The sequence below is a fragment of the Rhinoraja longicauda genome, chromosome 2 (genome assembly GCF_053455715.1).
Source record: "Rhinoraja longicauda isolate Sanriku21f chromosome 2, sRhiLon1.1, whole genome shotgun sequence".
NCBI lineage: Eukaryota > Metazoa > Chordata > Chondrichthyes > Rajiformes > Arhynchobatidae > Rhinoraja > Rhinoraja longicauda.
In genome coordinates, this window is record NC_135954.1 from 59,025,494 (window position 1) to 59,043,721 (window position 18,228).

Here is an 18,228-nt window from a genome sequence, read left to right on the forward strand (position 1 = left end):
GGGCTGAGGAATGGTTGATGGAATTTAATACAGACTTGTGAAGTGATGCATTTTGGGTAAGTCTAACATAGGAAGGACCAACACGGTGACTGGTAGAGCTCTGGGGAGCATTGTAATGCAGAGGGATCTCGGTGCAGTTGCATGGTTCCTTGAAGGTCGAGTCGCAGGTAGATAAGGTGGTCAAAAAAACCTCTGGCACATTGGCCTTCATCAGTCAAAGTACTGGCTATAGAGGTTGGGAGGTCATGTTGTAGTATAAGACGTTGGTTAGACCGCATTTAAAGTATTGTGTTCAGTTCTGGGCAGCATGTGAAAAGGAAAGATGTTGTCAAGCTGGAAAGGATACGGAGAAGACTTATAAGGATGCTGCCAGGACTAGAGGGTCTGAGCTATAAGGAGAGGTTGAGTAGGCTGGGACTCTAATCCTTGGAGAGCAGGAGGATGAGGGGTGATCGTATAGAGGTGTATAAAATCATGAGAGGAATAGATCGGGTAGGTGCACAGAATCTCTTGCCCAGATTAGGTGAATAGAAAACCAGAGGACAAAGGTTTAAGTCGAAGGAGAAAATAATTAATAGGAATCTGAGGGGTAATTTTTTCACACAAAGGGTAGTGGGTGAATGGAACAAGCTGCCAGAGGAGGTTGTTGAGTGTGGGACTATCCCAATGTTTAAGAAACAGTTAGACGGGTACATTGATTGGACAGGTTTGGAGGGATATGGACCAAACACAAGTAGGTGGGACTAGTGCAGCTGGGACATGTTGGGCCAAAGGGTCTGTTTCCACGCGGTATCACTCTATGACTCCATGACCCAAAACATTGCCCATCCACAGATGCTGCCTGAGCTACTGAGTTACTCCAGCACTTTGCATCTTGAATTAGGTGGCGGCCATTCAGCCTCTTACGATGGCTGTTTAACCACATGATAGGTGATCTGACCCTTAAATCAAGTTTGTTTTCCCACTTACCCATGGTTAATTTTCACAATTTGCCTGTCTGTATACCTGTCTTTGACTTTAAAATATTCCAAGACTGTTTCTGCTGCTCTCTGAGGAATGAGCTTGATGGGCTGAATGGCCTGCTCCTCTCCTAATTCATACATTTATATGTTCAGTGGGTCTGCTTCCACTGCGAGAGTCCCAATGACATACCACTCTGAAGGAAAAAAATATTGCCTCATCGCTATTTTCCACATCCATCCCATCAAGACCCTTTCAGTATATGTTTCAATAAAATCCCTCTCACTCTCCTTAACTGCAGATACAAGCCAAATCCGTTCATCCCTTCCTCGAAAGACAATCTGCCTATTTTATTTATTAGTCTGTTAAACATTTTCTCAACTCCTTCCAGTGCATTAAAGGACACAAAGCGCTGGAGCAATTCTACAGGTCAGCCAACATCTGTGGAGAACATGGTTAGTTGACATTTCAGGTTGAGATCCTCCTTCAGACTCATCAACATCCTTCCTGACATAAGGAGACCTATCCTGTACACAGTGCTCTAGATAAGGGCTCACCAATGCACTCGTAACTGGAGTTAACTCCTTACGTTCGCATTCAATCCCCTCCTAATTACCTGCTCCACCTTTTTCTACCTTACACAAGGATCCTCAGAATCATTTGCATCACAGAGCTCTACAGTTGTCAAGTCTTTAGTCCTTCTTTTATATTTCCTATCAAAATGGTCAATTTAATATTTGCAGCATTATGTTCAATTTGTCATATTTCTGCCCAATCTCTTGGTCCATGTATGGCCTTTCTTTCCTCCCGACATCGTTTTTGCAACTTAGTTTAATACATTTCTTTCTGCCATAAGCAAATATAGCAACCATACCTTCCCTGCCTAGATCCAGGCCATTTATATCAGTCACCGTGATCTGTGCTGATCCTAACCCTGAGTAGATCACTGGGGATTTCCTGCCCAGTAAAGACAATGCTGAGAGGATGGGAATCATCAGAGAACATCTATGAAAGTAGCTTATTGTCACTAAAGACAGTGAATTTCTGCAGGCTAACTGACACTGGACAGGACCAGTATCACCATGGTCTCTGCCTGTCAAATGTAGGCAGTGAACCACAGGCAAACATCATGTTTGGTTGCGAACACCTAAAGCACACCCTGCTAAGACCTGATTCACCAGCAAGCCACAGAAGGTGTGCCTTATTAAAAGAAGAAGAGAATGTGTGCAGTAAATGCAACAGTGCAAGTTAAGGAATGGATGACAGATATACAGTAAGAGCATAAGAGATAGGAGCAGAATTAGGCCATTCGGCCGATTGAGTCTACTCTGCAGTTCGATCATGGCTGATCTATTTTCTCTCTCAACCCAATTCTCCTGCCTTCTCCCCATACCATTTGACGGCCTTACTAATCAAGAATCTATCAATCTCCACTTTAAAAACACCTGGTTAGCCTCTAATTTACGAGCGTGGAGTAAGGGAGATTGTCGAGAGTGCGCTGGGATAGTCAGGTCCGGTGGTTACTGAAGCACAGCAGAGGGTTTCATCAGCAGCTGAGCTGAGGCAGGGACTGGGTCACATAGTGTGACTGAGGTGGATCTCAGTATAATTTTACGTGGTGTTTTGCGTAAACCAAATGCATAATCCTGCTGCCTGACTGCGGTTCAACTGCTTGCAATATATTAGAATCAAAAGGGCGGTTCAAAAGTTTCTTATTTAACACAGACTGTGGTTAAACATAAAATCTCTGCCAAAAAGCACTATTGATGCAGCAAACATAAATTATTTAAACAGGGAATTCGATAGCTGTTTGAGAAAGAGGAATAATAAATAGTATCAGGAGCCAGCAGGGGAATGAGATTAGACTCGCCAGAAGTCTTGGAGATAAACACTAGATGGACTTGATTGGCTCATAACACTCTATGGAGTCAATTTATTTTTTGAATGACTTTTGCCACTGGGAGTTACATTTAATACATATTGAGATCTTCAGTTTCAGTCCCCTTAGGCATTGCAATTGGATTTTTAGAGCCAACACTTAGCATTGAATAAGGGTGTCAGTTCAACAGAGACAGGCCCAATGTTTCACTGAGCTATACTGGTGGGATGGGTACAGGCCTTGCCCTCATTTCTTGTGCTCCATATCTAGGGCACTAAGAGATGCCCAGGGAAGCCTGCAGCTACCCATGGACATTGAACCCTCCACCCCACCCCTCCACACTTGCTTAATCTTATTGGTTTCAATCATCCTTATACATACTGTACAGCAAGCAGTTAACAAGAGAATCGGGCACAAGCATGTGCCGTGCAGAGAATGTTCCGGCAACACGATGGAAAATAGTTTCTTATGTGTCTAAGCTCTCAGGTGACGAGTGGAATGATATAAACTTGCAGCAAGCTATGGTTCAATACCTGAAGGGAGAGTGATGGTGGATTCAGTAGTGCCATTCACAGTGCAAATGGACAATTGTCTTAGCTTTAGCGACTAACTATGGTGCATGTTGGAGATAATCTAACTATGGTGCATGTTGGATTGCTCTATGTGCAAATGGGTTATTTCAATAGCTATTTCAAAGGACTGCCAAAAACAGGAAAGGCCACATGGTCTCCTTCTGTATTCATCTATAATCCTATGATCCTTGTGAAGATGTTACCCCTCCAAACCACACCAGGAAATTCAAGGTCTTTGCTCCTCTCTCCCCACTCCATTCCCTTCTGTGAGGTCCAGCCAAGTGCTTCCCTGTCAATTACCAGCTTAATGAAGAAGCCTTCCTTAAATGAAAAGTTAGCAAGGATGTCAAAAATTCCTCACATCTTGGAATACGGATTTGAGAGAATGAGCATGCATAATAGCGCAGGATGCAAGGAGTACAAAGATGTCAGTGAATTCTAGACTGGTGGAGATTACAGGAGGAGGGTGGGATAAAACTGTAGGATTTGCAAACAAGGAAACAAGAATGACAAATTTAAAACTTTTCATACCTGAAGTTGAACAATGAGTGCTTATCATAATCACAAGGTGCATTTTATAGAAAATAATGAAAAACAGGATGGTATTTGTAAGGACATGAATCTTGTCCTTTTCCTATCTTTATCAAGATGAAAAACCCACAGAATTCAAAAAGTCAGGAAACAATACTTGCACAAGGAGGTTTGGAACGAGAAGCAATTACCTGGAAAACATGGCTTGTTCCTAAATGACTTCTGACTGCATTCTGCAGGTGCTGAGAAATTAAGCGTATTATAAAAAAAGTATTTTCATCCTTTTCTCACTTCTCATTGCCAGGTTTTCAATTGAGCGATCCACCGATCCCACCAGATCCTTTTATATTGACATCGCCTCAGGAGCTCTAATGACCGCAAAGTCATTGGATCGAGAACATCTTTCATGGCACAACATCACAATCCTAGCTATGGAAATGAGTAAGTATCTGTTCTATGTTTGATACAAAATCATATGCTCTTTTCATTGCTGATGTTTTGTTCAGTCGTGTTAGATTTGCCTGATGGCAAGCAAACCAACAGAGACAGATGAGACAAAAAATGCATGGGAGAGGTTTTCAAGGAGCTTTTGAGTTGTATGTTTAATTTCTTTGTCGGCTGTGGACAATGCTGGCAAGTTATTACCCATCCACATTGAACTGAGTTGCTGTCCTGTTTCAGAGGGCAATTTAGGGTCAACCACATTGCTTTGAATCTGGAGTCAGGTTTCGGTAAACTAGGATAGGATAGCTGATTTCCCTTCCCTAAATATGTGAATAAACTATGTAGGTTTTTGTAATAGGAAAGAACTGAGAGGCTGATTTACACCGAAGATAGACACAAAATGCTGGAGTAACTCAGCGGGTCAGGCAGCATCTCTGGAGAAATGGAACAGGTGACATTTTGGGTCAAGGCCCTTCTTCAGGCTTGGTTGACACCCTTCTTCAGACCCTTCCAAAGTTTTTGTACTAATCTGGTAGTTCCATAATCACTGTTGCCAGTACTAGTTTTTATTCCAGGTGCATATAAATAGCTAGATTTGGGTTTTTAGATGAGAAAGGAAAGATTTAATAGGAACCTGAGGGGCAACCTTTTCGAGATGCCAGAGGAAGGAGTTGAGGCAGGTAGAATAACAATATTTAAGATGCTTGAACAAGTACATGGATAGGAAAGGTTTAAAGGGCTATGGGCTAGGCCCTGGTAATTGAGACGGGTTAGATGGGGCATCTTGGTTGGCACTGACAAGTTGGACAGAAGTTTCTGTTTCTGTACTGTATGACTATGCTGTTTCGATTTTGTAAAATTAACAGAATCATCTGCTTGGATTCCCATTTCTAAAAGTTTGGTTCATTTCAGAGAATCCCACGCAAATTGGGAGTGTTTCAGTCACAATTAAAGTCCTCGACATCAATGACAATCCACCGGAGTTCGTGAGGGATCATGAAGCCTACATCTGTGAAAACGCTAAGCCTGGTCAGGTAAGCAATTCCTATTATGCAGTCAAGATTATAAAACCAACTGCAATATTTCTTCAAAAAACAACCTAATATTTTGTTAAATGCCTGGAAATTGTTTCAGTTCTGCTACATAAAGCCTTTACTCCCATAAATGGAAAATACCCATTCACTCAGACATTCTGTCCATGAGCAGAGAACTGTATGATAGACACAAAATGATGGAGCGACACCTGCCCCTAAACCTCCTCCTTCGACCCCATCCAGGGACCCCGACAGTCCCTTCAGGTGAGGCAAAGGTTCACTTGCATCTCCTCCAACCTCATCTACTGTATCTGTTGCTCTCGGTGTGGACTCCTATATATAGCGAGACCAAACTGGGTGATCATTATGCCAAACACGTATGCTCAGTTCAATTTGGCCTACATGATCTCCCGATTGCCAAACATTTTAACTCCCTTCCCATTCCCTTTCTGATCTTCCTGCCCTGGGCCTCCTTCACTGTCAGAGTGAGGCCACACGCAAATTGGAGGAGCAGCACCTCATATTTTGCTTGGGCAGCTTACAACCTAGCAGTAGCAATATTGATTTCTCTAATTCCAAGTAACCCTTGCATTCCGTCTCTCTCCATCCTTCTCCCACCCTAGTTGATTTGCCAGTTTCACTGTTCGTTATCACTTCTTCCACAGCCAACTATGGACCATTGTGGACTCCACCTTTCCTGAGTCATCAGTGCCAGCTCTGATTTGTTCTGTACCTTTTTATACTTCTGGTTTCTCTCTCCCTGATTCTCAGTCTGAAGAAGGGTCTTGACCCGAAACGTCACCTATTCTTTTCCTCCAGAGATGCTGCCTGGTCCACCGAGTTACTCCAGAATTTTGTGTCTATCTTCAGTGTAAACCAGCACTTGCAGTTTCATATTACGCAATAAAGAATTCTTGGCTGCTTGCTCTTTGATTCCCAAGTATTGCACGTCATAGACTGCAATCAGAAAATCCTTTATATCTCAACCCAGGCTCAATGTCACATTATCTTGAGTTTTCCATCTGGGAAGGTAAAAAATATTAGATCTATGGGGGAAAAGAAGTGAAGTGAAATTAATTGGATAGTTCCATTAAAGAGCCAGCACAGATATGATCGTTGAACGGCCTCCTACCATGCTGAATCTCTTTGCTTTTCAGTAAATCCATTGCTTTCTACTTCCCTTTCTTTTGCTTACAATTAGAATAGGGGAGGAAGGAGGGAGTGGAGGGAAGGGAGGGGAGGAAGGAGAGTGGGGGAAGGAGGGAGAGGGGAGTGGAGGGAAAGAGAGGGACATTACCACCTCCTTGAGTGGATATTGCCCTCCTCAGAGATATCTGCCTTGGACCACAGATACAGGCATTGAGGGAGAAGATACCGCCTTGGAGGTGTGAGATATTGACATCCAGAGGCATATCTGCTCTGGACTGCAGATACAGGCCCTGAGGGAGCAGATATAGACCGAGATATTGCCCTCATCAGAGATATCTGCCTTGGACCGCAGATACAGGCCTTGAGGGAGAAGATACCATCTTCGAGGGGGAAGGTATTTGGCCCTCCTGATAGATATCTGCTCTGGACAGCAGATACGGGCCCTGAGCGAGCGGATACAGACTGAGAGATACAGACTTGAAAAGCAGATACAGGCCTTGAGGGAGAGGGTACCGTCTTGGAGGTGAAGATATATTGTCGTGCAGAGGCATATCTGCTCTGGACAGCTCATCCAGGCCTTCTGAGCACATATACCATCTTGGAGGTGGGAGATACTGTCGTGTGGAGGCATATCTGCCTTGGAGAGCAGATACAGGCCTCGTGAGAGCAGAATTCGTCTTGGAGGTGGAAGATACTGTCGTGTGGAGGCATATCTGCCTTGGAGAGCATATACAGGCCTCGTGAGCGCAGATACCGTCTTGGAGGTGGGAGATACTGTCGTCGAGAGACATATCTGCCTTGGAGAGCAGATACAGGCCTCGAGGTAGCAGATACAGATCCGCAGGGAGAAGGCAGTCCTCCAAGAGAGACAGCTGCCTTGGAGAGCAGATACAGGCCCCGGGAGTGCAGATACGGCCTTGGAGGTGGGAGATACTGTCGTCGAGAGGCATATCTGCCTTGGAGAGCAGATACAGGCACGTCGGGATATCTGCCTTGGAGAGCAGATACAGGCAGGTCCAGACCCCGAGGGAGCAGATACACTGCCGGAGGGGCAGATACACTGCCAGAGGGGCAGATACACTGCCAGAGGGGCAGATACCAGCCAGAGGGCCCCTTCCTCTGTCGATCGAGGGAACGAGAGAGAGAGGGGGAGGGAACGTTGCCGATAATGGAGCCATCACTGAGGGAAGAATCGGAGTCTGACAGCATGGACGATTCGGGAGAAGGGCGAACAGGCCCGGGTTTCCCGGCTGGTGGGGCCCCCCCACCCCCTCCCACAGCCTCCCCCACCCCCCCGGGCTCTCCGTCCCCCCCCCTCGGCCCAGGGGCGGAGGGGCGAGGAGGGGTGGGGAGGGGAGGGAGGGAGGGGGGCAACGAGCCACTGACCGAAACCCCCCGAGATTCAACCGCAATGCACCCCCCCTGCCTTTAGTGGCTCTTTCCCTGCCTGAGAACGTACCGATGGAGGGAAGAGGTGTGACAAGCCAGGTTTGTGTTACAGTGCCCGTAACCACCATCCAACCCTGTGCGGGACAAGTAGAGGTCGCGGAACGAGTTCCTTCCGAAATGTGGATACTCTGGAATCACCTCAATGTTTTAGGGGCCATACAGATAATGATTGGTCTCATCCAGGTGGTTTTCGGAGTGCCATTGGCCATTTCCATGGTGTATTCAGTGGCTGGGAAAGCCGGCGTAGCTTTCTGGACCGGCGTGTGGTTTATCATATCAGGAGCATTAACTGTCGAGTTAAAAAGCAGACCAACAACTTGGAACGTAAAGGCGGGTCTCGTGATGAATGGAGTTAGTGCCGTTGCTACGGCGATCGCCATTATAATCTACTCCATTTCTCTGCTCTTTATGCCTGAGCCTGAGTTTGTCTTCTTTTCCGCTACTACATTCTCTTTAACAGTTGGACTGCTTCTGTTCACGGTGCTCGAGATGGGAATCTCTTCAGTCGTGGCCTTTTACAGCTATAAGCGTCTATTCCAGTTTGAGAGCACGTACACAATTCTGCATGATGTTATAATGAGACATCCTTCTCCATCGAACTGACAGCTGAATTTTCCCCCTCTTCCCTCTCTCTCCCTCTTCCCTCTCTCCCCCCTCTTCCCTCTCTCCCCCCCTCCTGCCTCCAGTTACTGTTCCCGTGAGAACGAGCCGACGTTCCTGGAGCTGTACAGAGAGAGAGAGAGAGAGAGAGAGGAGGAGAGAGAGAGAGAGAGGGAGAGAGAGATAGTTTGAGAGAGGGAGAGGGAGAGAGAGAGAGAGAGAGAGAGATAGTGTGAGAGAGGGAGAGAGAGAGAGAGAGAGAGAGAGAGAGAGGGTGGGAGGGAGGAGAGAGAGAGAGGGAGAGAGAGGGTGAGAGAGGGAGGGAGGGAGTGAGGGGAGAGAGGGAGAGAGGGAGGAGAGTGAGAGGGGGAGGGAGGGAGGAGAGAGGGAGAGAGAGACAGGGGAGAGGGAGGGAGGGAGAGAGAGAGGGAGAGAGGGGGACGGAGCGAGGGAGGGTGAGGGAGAGCGAGAGAGGGATAGTGAGAGGGAGGGGGAGATAGAATGAGGGAGAGAGAGAGAACAAGAGAGCAGGGTGGAGGGAGCGAGAGAGAGAGTGGAACAGAGAGGGAGAGAGGGAGGAGAGAGAGGGATGGTGAGAAAGAGATATAAAGTGGAAGAGGGGGGGAGAGAGGGGGATTGTGAGAGAAGGAGATAGAAAGAGGGAGAGAGAGGGATGGTGAGAGAGAGGGAGGAGAGAGTGAGAGAGAGAAAAAGTGAGAGTGAGAGAAGGTGACAGAAAGAGGGAGAGAGAGAGAGGGATGGTGAGAGAGAGAGGAGAGAGAGAGATAGAAAGAGGGAGAGAGAGAGAGAGGGATGGTGAGAGAGAGAGAGATAGAAAGAGGGAACGAGAGAGAGAAGAGCGAGAGAGGGAGTGAAGGAGCGAGAGACAACGAACGAGAGAGAGAGAGAGAGAGAGAGAGAGAGAGAGAGAGAGAGAGAGAGAGAGAGATGTGCCCAGTTTGTGTTGAAGTGCGTGATCATTACTCGGGCCTGTTCTCGTCCTCCTTCAATAAAGGACATTTTGGACGTTTAAAAAAAAAAAAAAAAAAAAAAAAAAAAAAAAAAAAAAAAAGAATTGAAAGTGCAAATATCTTTATTAAAACCAGCTACCTTTGAAAGCTACAGAGGAGAGATTTACCTTTGTTTGCCAGTAGTGTATGAATGCAAGAGAATGGGTCTGCACTCGCCTCATCATATTAGTTCCATGATCTCAAAAGAAGTGAACGTGTAGAGATGTAGAGGGGCGGCACGGTGACGCAGCGATAGAGTCGCTTCCTTACAATGCCAGAGACCCAGGTTCGGTCCTGACTACACGGAGTATAGTCTGCACGGAGTTTATACGTTCTCCCCGTGGCCTGCATGGGTTTTCGCTGGGAGCTCTGGTTTCCTCCCACATTCCAAACCCATACAAGTTGGTTTGGTATCATTGTAAATTGTCCCTCGTGTGTGTAGGATAGTGGTTAGTGTGCGGGGGATCGCTGTTCGGCGCGGAATTGGTGGGCCAAAGGCCCTGTTTCCACGCTGTATCTCTAAACTAAACTAAACAAACTAAACTAAAAAGGTGAATATAATCAGCTGCTGACACTTGTAAATATATTTAGCATGGGTGTTCAAGGAAGCATTTCACCTTTATTTTATGTAAAATCTGGTAAATGACAAATCATGAAAAATCATATGGATGTATGTTGTTATCACAAATCCAATATATCTTTTCTGAAACTTATCAAAAGAAGTATTTGTTCAACACACCTGTTTTGATGATTGGCAGCTGTGAAATGGTTCCGAACTGAACCTTGGCTTTCTGTCACCCGTCACATTTAGTTGCAAGCCACCAGATCAAGTGCAGCTCTGCCTTTGACAAATTGCCCAATGGATTGAATTTTTCCTTCAACAAACACAATGGCTTTCTTTATTCCACTGATGAAATTGAAGGAATCAGGACGTCTCGCATGTGAAATTTAGTAGGCCATTAATCTGATAAAACAAGCTAGGCTTCCAGCCACTTTTGATTAATTGAAAGATTCCCTCCTCTCAGAACAATACGATTATTTTCCTTTTTTCCAAAAAAAATCGTACTCAAGAAATTTGAGAATTGTGTTGAAGTACTAAATGTAACTAAGAGTTAGTTAGATCAAATGGCGTGATATTCAGCCACACATATAAGACTGCAGTGTAGGAAAATAACTGCAGATGCTGGTACAAATCGAAGGTATCACAAAAAGCTGGAGTAACTCAGCGGGTCAGGCAGCATCTCAGGAGAGAAGGAATCATAAGACTGCAGAGTCAATTACAGGCCTTGGCTAACTTTGGTGGATGTACTCTGCACACCAGTTAGGTTCAGTGGCCCCGGACTGGGAAATGAGGAACACCAGCCAGAAAATATTGGTCATACAGCAAGGAGTGTGCAGACTTTGGGCATGGACTCATTTCATTTTACTCCTGCCATCAGGAAAAAGATATAGGGACCTGAAAACTGTAACGTCCAGGTTCAGGAACAGCTTCTTCCCTGCAGCCATCAGGCTAGTAAACACTACAACCTCCAAATAGGTTTAGGTTCAGTTCTGCTGCCTCACTGGTGGATCAGTCAATCAACTATCCACTTCTGTATACAAAGAGAGCCAAGTCAAGAGTGTTTAATTGTCATGTGTACCGACAATTCTTACTTGAAAATAACAAATAGAAGGAAGCAAGCAAAAAACAACCAGCACTTGTACTAACACATCCTAACAAGGGTTGCTGCAAACTGCAGACTGGTGACTGGAGAAATGAAATTGAACAGGGGTACAAATGAATCTGTCGTCTAGAGGAAAGAGAAATGGGAAAAAATATTTATATTGGTTCTGCAATTTGAAATACTCTGACCTCCTGACTGCTTCACTTTATCAATGTCACTTTGAGTAATTCAGATCAAAGAGCACTAAAACAAGGGTGGCAAACCCAATCTGGATTAAATATTGAAGTAACACCAAAGACACACACACATTTGGCATTTGAATTGAACGCAATGGAGGTTTCCCAATGCACCACGTAATATGTCACAATGTGAAAAATGTTCAGCTCACTGCAAAACTGGACAATGTTTGTGTTGCCCTTAATTCAGTCCCCAGAGAGACCGTGAAGTGCAGAAAATATGATTTTTTGTTTGAATAAACAATGTAGGAATGGAACAGAAACAAATATCTAATCTGGGAGTAGTTAAGAGGGAAGCAGTAACTAAAATTAGAAAAAAATGGAAATTTCACTTCCATTTTAAACAATATATTTTCTTTCCTCATCCAGAGTTTTGAATAAGGAAGGCATCATCAACATCAAATCTCAAACACTTTAGATGCAATATGCCCACTATCACATCAAGGTCATGCAAAATTCTGCCCCAATTCATCATAACTCACATTCACATCTTATGTGCTAATTGACTCCTGATTATGTAACATCTTAATTTAACATTCTTGCCTTTTGTTTTTGGCCACCCTCCCCTACCCTCCTTCCCCTATTCCCCAATTCACTTCCTCATCCTAGTAAGTTCCTCAGGACCTGCAAACATTTCTGTTCTCTGTACTCCTCCTATTCTGGAGTCTTGGTCATGTTCAAATGTAATCTTTCCACCATTGTCAGATCTGCCTCCAGCTGCCAAACTCCTCAAACCTGGAATTCCCTCCCTAAAACTTTTGGCTTCTACCTTTCTTTCCTCGAACAGGCAATCATATGAAAAAACCATCTTGGATGAACCATTTGTCCTATTTCCTTATCATAAGGTCATCTGTGGAATTCTCTGCCACATAAGACAGTGAGGGCCAATTCATTGGATATTTTCAAGAGAAAGTTAGATTTAGCTCTTTGGGCTAAAGGAATCAATGGATATGGGGAAAAAGCAGGAACGGAGTACTAATTTTGGATGATCAGCCATGATCACATTGAATGGCTTTGCTTGCTCGAAGGGCAAAATGGCCTACTCCTGCACCTATTTTTCAATGTTTCTATGTGATAGGAGTAGAATTAGGCCATTCAGCCCATCAAGTCTACTCCGCCATTCAATCATGGCTGATCTATCTCTCCTTCCTAACCCCATTCTCCTGCCTTCTCTCCATAACCTCTGAGGTTAGAGTAGAACCTACTTACTTACTTACTTACTGCCCATTATGCCTCCTGGCATGTAGGGCAACAACGAAGGTTCTCCACTCCTGTCTGTTCTGGGCTAGTTTCTGGACACTACCCCAGGTCAATTCCATAGTTTTTATTTCCTTCTCTACAGTTCAACGCCATGTGGTTTTGGGTCTCCCTCTTTTCCTTTTCCCTTCTGGTGTCCAGTGCAGGGCTATTCTTGGGATGTTGTCTGGTTCTCTTCTCAGTATATGGCCAATCCAGTTCCAGCGCTTTCTCATGATGATGGTATCCATACTCTCTTGCTGGCATTGAGCAAGGAGATCTTGGTTGGATATGGTGTTTGGCCAAAATATTCTAAGGATTCTTCTCAGGTTCTTAGTATGGAAGACTGACAGCTGGTTGATGTCACTCGCTGTCATTCTCCAGCATTCTGAGCCATATAAGAGGGTGGAGAGGACACAGCTCCCGTATATCTTCAGCTTGGTCTTGGTGCTGTATTGCTGGGACCTCCATACATTGTTTAGCATTCTGAAAACATTCCTAGCCTTGTTTAGCCGGTTCTTAATGTCATTTTGTGCTCCGCCATTGTATCTGACTTTACTACCAAGATAAATAAACTCCTCAGTTTTGGGAAGGTCGTTTCCATTCACTTGGATTGGTAAGGGGTTTTGGATGTTTAGTGTCATTAATTCAGATTTTTTCTGGTTTATCTTCAAGCTAATTTGTTGTGCAAAGTCACTAAGACGGGATGTTTTTTCCTGCATGTGTTTGTGAGTGTGGGAGACCAGAGCTATGTCATCAGCAAAATCAAGATCTTCCAATGTTGAGAAGAGGGTCCATCGTATGCCTCTTGCTTGATCTTCGGTTGTCTGACGCATCACCCAGTCAATAGCAATATTGAAGAGTAGCGCTGACATCACACAGCCTTGTCGAACTCCTGTCTTCACCTGGAATGTGTGATTACTATTCTCTACTCTGCAAGAGAAGTTGGCGTAGAATCTCTTAATTACTTCGACTATGTGCTGTGGGACCCCATACATTTGTAATATGCCCCAGAGACTGTCCCGGTGGATGCTGTCAAATGCTTTCTCGAAATCAACCAAGTTGATGTATATCTGTCTCTGCCACTCTGTGCACTGTTCTATAGTGTTACGCAGGGCAAATATCTGGTCAATGCATCCCCTCCCACCACGAAATCCAGCCTGCTCTTTCCTGAGCTGTTTGTCTACTGCTTCTGAGGTACGTTGTATTATAATCTTTGCCAGAATCTTGCTTGGAATTGATAGAAGAGTGAACCCTCTCCAATTGTTGCACTCTCTTAAGTTGCCTTTCTTTGGTATCCTAATGATGACTCCTTCTGACCAGTCATTAGGTATCTCCTTTCTTTCCCAAATAGCTGTGAAAAGTGGTACAAATACTTTGGCTGCAAGTTCTGGGTCCGCCTTAAACAGTTCTGCATTGAGGTTATCTTGGCCAGGGGCTTTTCCACTTTTAAGGGACTTAATGGCTATAACAATTTCCTCCTTAGTTGGTGATTCAGTGCTAATATCTAGGTCATCCTCTGCTTGTTGAGTGTTAGCCTCTATTATGGGTGGTGTTCTATTCAATACTTCATTACAATGTTCCTCCCAGCGGGCTTCTTGTTCTGTTTCTGTTGTTAGGAGTCGGCCCTTTTTGTCTACAATTGGTGTCTCAGTGGTTCGCCGATGTTTGCCACAGATTATTTTGGTTGTCTTGTAGACCTTCCCTTGCTCTCCTTTCTTATTTGCATCTTCTGCTTGATTGTCTAGATCGTCCAGGTATGTACGCCCGTTTGTCAGCTCTGGCTTTCCTCTGAACTGCTTTGTTGCTTCTTGATATTGCGCCTTGTATCTTTCTTGCAGCTGTTTGGATTTTGTTTCATTTATTTGCTTCTTTAATTTTCTCCTATTTTTAATGGTTTGCCATGTGTCTTCAGTTATCCATTCCTTCTTTATTTTCTGCTTGAACCCCAGGCAGGCTTCACTGGTTTTCACATAAGCTATTTTGGTTTGTTCCCACATAGTATTAATATTAATAACATTTGGCTCTGTGTGATCATCCATATCTACTAGGGCCTGAAACCTGTTCCTTAATTGTAGCACGAAAGAACTTTTCACTTTTGGGTCATGTAGTTTCTCAACAACAAACTGTTGCCTGCTTGTCTTTTTGCTCCCTGTTTTCCTCAGTTTAACTTTGAGAACACACCACCAACATCAGCTCCCCGTTTAACCTTAACATTAGTAATGAGCGTCTCCATGTGCCGTTTATCATCAGGTGGTCTATCTGGTTCTTATCCCTTCCATTTGGAGAGTACCATGTTAGTTTGTGGATGTCTCTGTGCGGAAAGAGGGTCCCTCCAATTACTAGATTGTAATTGGTGCAGAGTTCTATTAGTCTCTCACCGTTCTCATTTATAAAACCACAGCCCTCTTTGCCCATGGCTCTGTCCTGGTCTGTGTTGTTGTTTCCAACCTTTGCATTTAGGTCCCCCATCACAATCTTCATGTCATGTCTTGGTGTGTTTTCTAACTCAGCCTGTAGTTGCTCATAGAATTCATCCTTAACACTATCATCACTATCGTTTATAGGGGCGTAACACTGGATGATGGTTGTATTAATTTGCTTCCCCTTCATTCTGATCTTCATGAGTCTACTATTGACAGGTTCCCACTCTATCAAACTATTTTCTACTCCTTTCTTTAAAAGGATGGCTACTCCTTCGCTGTGATTCTCGTCATCCCTTCCTGAGTACAACACTGTCTCCCCTGTGCTGATCCTAAGTCTCCCTGATCCCGTCCATCTGCTTTCGCTTACTCCAAGAATGTCAAGGTTATAGCGTCTCATCTCTGATGTCACTTGTGCTACTTTCCCTGTGTCGTACATTGTTCGTACATTCCAAAATCCTATCCTAGTCTTATGTATGGCATTCAGAACTTCCACCTTCCTGCAGTGGCTTCCTTTCGGCTTTCACCATTGACATTAGCGTCTGTCGATAGCCCTGGAAGTCCGTCACGCCCAGTAGTGTTGATTCCTTCAGTTGTTATTTCCGTAACATATTCGTTTTACAAGGCGGGGTTGTTAGCCCTGTGCTCAACCCCCAACCTGGAGGACCAGTGGATCGCTCTGCGTCTCGTCTCTACCCTTCTACCTGTCCAGCATGGGAAACCCTAACAGGAGACGAATCTCCCGCTGGCATAGCTCTAGGGGTCACTGAGACACACAAGCTCCCCCACCACGACAAGGTTGCAATCCAACGGGGAGGAGTAGAACCTACATGAGCACAATTCATGAGCACCTCATGTGAAACCTACATGAGCACAATTTGTAGCCTCTGTTAAAATAAATGCAGCATTTAGCAGGTCTGAAGAAGGGTCTCGACCCGAAATGTCACCCATTCCTTTTCTCTAGAAATGCTGCCTGTCCCGCTGAGTTACTCCAGCTTTTTGTGTCTATCTTCGGTTTAAACCAGCATCTGCAGTTCCTTCTTACACATATAGCAGGTTAACCTGGTATCATTTCTCTAAATCGGATGAGTTGTATGGCCAACGTGCTATTTTTTGAAGAGACATTGCCACTTTTATAAGACACAGTGAGGATAAATGCCCAAAGGCAGTGGATTGAGCTGATAGCTGGATATGAGACAGTTGAAATATCATTGTTTATGCTTCAAGAAGAATGATGTGAAATTCTGACTTAGAGCGACACCATACAGTGCCAACCACTTGTTAGTTACAGTAATGGACACTGCATGCACAGGTTCTGAGGCAGTCACGACCAGGATTTGTAATTGATTGGAGTGAAAAAGATGATTCCGTTGTGAATAAAGTAAAATATACATAAGCTAAGCACAAAGTTCTAGAACAATAATGAGGTGGTGCTGCACTTGTGTTCTATCAAGAATCGTGTCAACCGTATTGGGTGAATGCAAAAGATGTAACGACACCAAGAAGGATGAGATTTCTCATCGATGTTTACCCCTCACTCAACTATTTTATCAGGTCACTTTCAGACTGGTGTTGTGTAGGCACAAGGAAGTGCAGATGCTGGTTTACAAAAAAGACACAAAGTGCTGGAAAAACTCAGCTGGTGTTCGTGGGAGCTCTCTGTTCACATATTTGCCACAGTGCATCCTACAAGACCACAGTGACTAATTTAGTAAGTGCATTAATTAGTGTTTTGGGATGAAGCAGAGCTGTGGAATGTGTTATGTAAATGCACATTTTCTTTTGCAAAAGCCTGAGGTATGTTGCATTCAGGCGAGAGGATCTGTTTAAAATTCACTTTCCATGTGGTTCTTTTCAACAGTTGATTCAAGTGGTCAGTGCAGTGGATCTGGATAATCCTCAAGGGGGCCATCACTTTTACTACAGCTTGGTTCCTGAGGCAGCCAACAACCCGAACTTCACAGTGCGTGACAATCAAGGTACATCAAGAACTCCTATGCATTGCATTCATCACACATCCTGGGTTAACTGTTCAGTGAGTGATGTACAGAAGTGTCATAAGGTTAAACGGCACAGAAACAGCTCCCCAAAGCTGCACTGCCCACCAGGCACTCATTAAACACCAAGCCTGCACTGATCCCATTTTATTCCCCTTGATACCCACTTGATTCTATCACACAACTACACATGAGGGGCAATTTATCATGGTCAATCCACCTACCAACCCACATGTCTTTGAGTCAGGAGATAAAACCAGAGGAGGAAATTTTTTAAAGTGGGGATAGAATTTGGGGATAGGGCCAGTGTACACCTCGAATAGGGATTGTTCGACGTACCCTACGAAGTCTGAAGAAGGGTCTTGACCCAAAACGTCACCCATTCCTTCTTCTAAAGATGCTGCCTGTCTCGGTGAGTTACTGAAGCATTACTATCTTCGACAAAACCAGAGAACCTAGATCACTAGAGCTCTGAGGTATTAGCTCTTATAGCTGTGCCACTGTGCCACCTCAGATAGAGGAGCAACTGTGTCGTGTACCTGTTTTGATGTTTGGTTCCAATGAAATCAATAGCAGCACTGTAGTTCTCACACAGCTCCAGGGTTGGATCCTGATGTCAGTTACAATGTGTGTAGTTCGCATGCACTCCCTCTGACCATTTGGGATTCTCCTAGGTGCTCTAGTTTCCACCAACATCCCGATGACGTACTGGAAACTTAATTGGCTCCTGTAAGTCACCCCTAGAGTCGTTGGGTGGCAGGAGAAATGCGATGGGAGCTAATTGAAGAGAGTTGATGGTCCTGTGTGTGAACTGGAAAGGGAAATGAATGGGGAAAATGAGACTGATGGGAAAGCTCTGAGGGACAGAGTAGACCCAATGGGCCAAGTGGCCTCATTCTTTATTGTAAATAAATAACTAAGCAGGTAGAATCTTTATTTCAGTTTAGCAAAAGGTACCAAATGTGAACTTCTATACTCTCGTCACACCCTGAAACTTTGCTTCTGATTTTCACTCTCATGATATGACCAGACTCATGGGGTTAT

General features: G+C 44.5%; 1 protein-coding gene across 7 annotated transcripts in view; it reads left to right on the forward strand.

The window, feature by feature from the left end:
* LOC144604801 (cadherin-20-like) overlaps positions 1-18,228 on the forward strand; it is a 177,047-nt gene that overhangs the window by 135,791 nt on the left and 23,028 nt on the right. For all 7 annotated transcript variants that reach the window (XM_078419518.1, XM_078419498.1, XM_078419468.1 and 4 more), the window contains 3 exons: positions 4,247-4,383; positions 5,299-5,420; positions 17,049-17,166. In XM_078419518.1, the coding sequence (XP_078275644.1) occupies positions 4,247-4,383; positions 5,299-5,420; positions 17,049-17,166 (377 nt within the window). The remainder of the gene's footprint in view (positions 1-4,246; positions 4,384-5,298; positions 5,421-17,048; positions 17,167-18,228) is intronic.